The following is a 2,392-nucleotide window of genomic DNA, read 5'->3' as shown; positions in this document are numbered from 1 at the left end:
TTAAAGCCTCCTGGATCTGGGTCTCTGAATTTGTACTAAGGAAGGTTCAATATTTGCTTTGGTTTTCTGCACATGGAGTTCACTGCTATATATTAGCACGACTGTACAATTAGTGGTAACAAGAACAACTCCAATAAAGATGTCTGTAATCTAGTTCTTGATATACTTCAGAAAAGGTCTTTTATCACAAAATGGCTTTTAAAGTACTGCTAAAACAGGCTGTAAGATCTGAAAACCTTGATTGATTAAATTGTTTGTCTTAATTATTTCTAGCCCAAACGAATGGCTTAGCAAAATTCGCTTAATTCGGTAATTCAGAACTTGGATGGGGTGGGAGGATGGGAAATGTTCCTGCTCTTTGCTTTCAGCACTCGGGTTTTGGCCGCCAACCCAAAGAAAAAACAAACCTACAGAAATTACATTATAACCATTAGTAGAAGGTAAAGTAACTGTGGTGGAACAGCTTTTAAAGGTAACGTTTTATCCAAAATGTTGCAAAATAAACCCCAAGCAAAGGCAACCCGCTGACCAAACTGCAGCCAGGCACTCCAGCGTTTTGTGACAAGTACTTCAGAGCAAAGAAGGGCTTTTCTGAAAGCAGTGACATAACTGGTGCAAATATTGCTTAAACTTCACTTGGGTCAGTTGCTGGTGTGGGAAAAGCAGAAAGAAAGAAGGGAATAATCACATGGAGATTACACTGATAGTACCAAGCGTGTGGGTTCTTACTGTCTCTGTTTGTAAGAAGAGTATTAGAGCTTGTGATCAAAATGCAGGTCAATTTGTTTTTGAGAACCCCTTTGGTATCTACTAGCAAAGTTAATGTATCTATATGTATTATTGGCCTTAAGGAGACATATATTAAATAACGAGTCGTAAACATCCTGGACTAAGTACAAAAGTTTATCAATAATTGAAATAATAATAACTGAAAGTTTGTTGTGACTAGGGGGTTTCTTTCTTTTATTTTATCCTAATGTGGTCATTGGAGCACATTTTCTTCCTTTTTCCAGTCTGGCACCTCAGCAAGTGGATTCCAATGTGAGGGAAAGGAATACAAGCAGATCCTTGCAATTCAGAGAAATGTTCAGTTCTTTTGGTGTCTACTTTTTCTGAAGGTCTTAATTTTGAGAAACAAAGAAAATTTTACCTTAAATACTTTCCCTATTCCGTCTAAAACAGAGAAACAGAGTATGAGAAAGGACGAATTAAAAAGCAGATCAAAGCTTTTATTATTAACCATTCTTTTGTAATGTAGTATAAACGTCTTGAATATGCAACAGCTATGCTATTAAATACCGAAACCCTGTTACAAACTGCTAGTTCCACCTAATGGTTATCCAAAGGGTCACCATTCCCTGACAGTGGACTTTGAGTTCTTAGATGGCTTCAGCAAGGGTAAGCACTCTGCCAGTTACCCAATCCATACCTGTGGACACAGCATGTCGTGTGCAAATGAGCACATGCAGAATAAACGACTGAGATTAACACATTCACACTGAGTATTTGCCACTTCTGCAGTAAGGTTTGTCCTGTCTCTGAGTGCAAACAGCACCCAGTGACACACAGTCACAGCAGAGGAGCAACTGAGCACACTTGTGGGAGAGTAGGTAGTTGCATATGTAGAAATAAGCCCCTGCTCTGATGTAAAAAGTTTCCTAGGAGACTTCAAAGCAAAACCCCTCAGTCTGTTGTCTGAAGCAGTGGTTGGGAAGCAAAAGCATGTTTCTGCAGACTGGTGTGCGAGGGAGCCTGGATATCTGAATGCCTGCTCATGATGCCCCTGTTTTCTCATGCCTCCCCCAAGAAAGCCTTAGTTGCCTTGAAGAGGTGGCCTGAGGTCCTGCTTGCTCCACGATGACTGATGGCTGCACGTGTGCTACATCCACAGAGCCCCTTTGTGCTGGCAGAGGCACAGAGGCACCCCCAGGGCCCGGGACATCTCATCGGCCAGGTGGATGCAGCTGGATCGACGCTGAAACCAGGATTATCAACTGGATCAACGTGGAAACCAGGACTGACATCCCATCAGCTGGATTGACACTGGAACCAGGACTGGTGATCCCTTTTTCTCTCTTTTCTCCCATTTTTATATTTCTCTCTTTCTTTCTCTCTCCCCTGACCTGCATCCCTCCATGCCCCTTAATACATCTTTTCTCTCTTCCTTCTCATCTTACCCCTTTCCTAAAACAGGCTGCCATGTGCTCGTATAGCCGGTCAGGGACTAACATACCAACTACCACGCCAAGTGTGTAATCTACTAGTGAAACTTTCTGGTCGTTTGCGGGCCCTCAGACTTTCGTCGCTGCTTTCCACCGCGAGCATTGACGAATCCCGGCTGCTTCCTTCCCCTCAAAGCTGGGCCGCGGCGGGCACCTGGCGCGGAGGCACC

The 2,392-nt window shown here is 43.2% G+C and overlaps 1 protein-coding gene across 1 annotated transcript in view; it reads left to right on the top strand.

Annotated features, from left to right (window-relative positions):
* The first annotated feature begins 1,857 nt into the window (after positions 1–1,857).
* The window catches only part of CBX7 (chromobox 7), a 10,003-nt gene continuing 9,468 nt past the window's right edge, over positions 1,858–2,392 (top strand). The window contains exon 1 of the mRNA XM_031057755.1: positions 1,858–2,058. Coding sequence (XP_030913615.1) covers positions 1,858–2,058 — 201 coding nt within the window. The remainder of the gene's footprint in view (positions 2,059–2,392) is intronic.

Source organism: Geospiza fortis, unplaced genomic scaffold (assembly GCF_000277835.1).
Source record: "Geospiza fortis unplaced genomic scaffold, GeoFor_1.0 scaffold173, whole genome shotgun sequence".
Lineage (NCBI taxonomy): Eukaryota > Metazoa > Chordata > Aves > Passeriformes > Thraupidae > Geospiza > Geospiza fortis.
The sequence above is the reverse complement of the archived record's forward strand: the minus strand, read 5'-3'. Positions and strand labels throughout refer to the sequence as shown.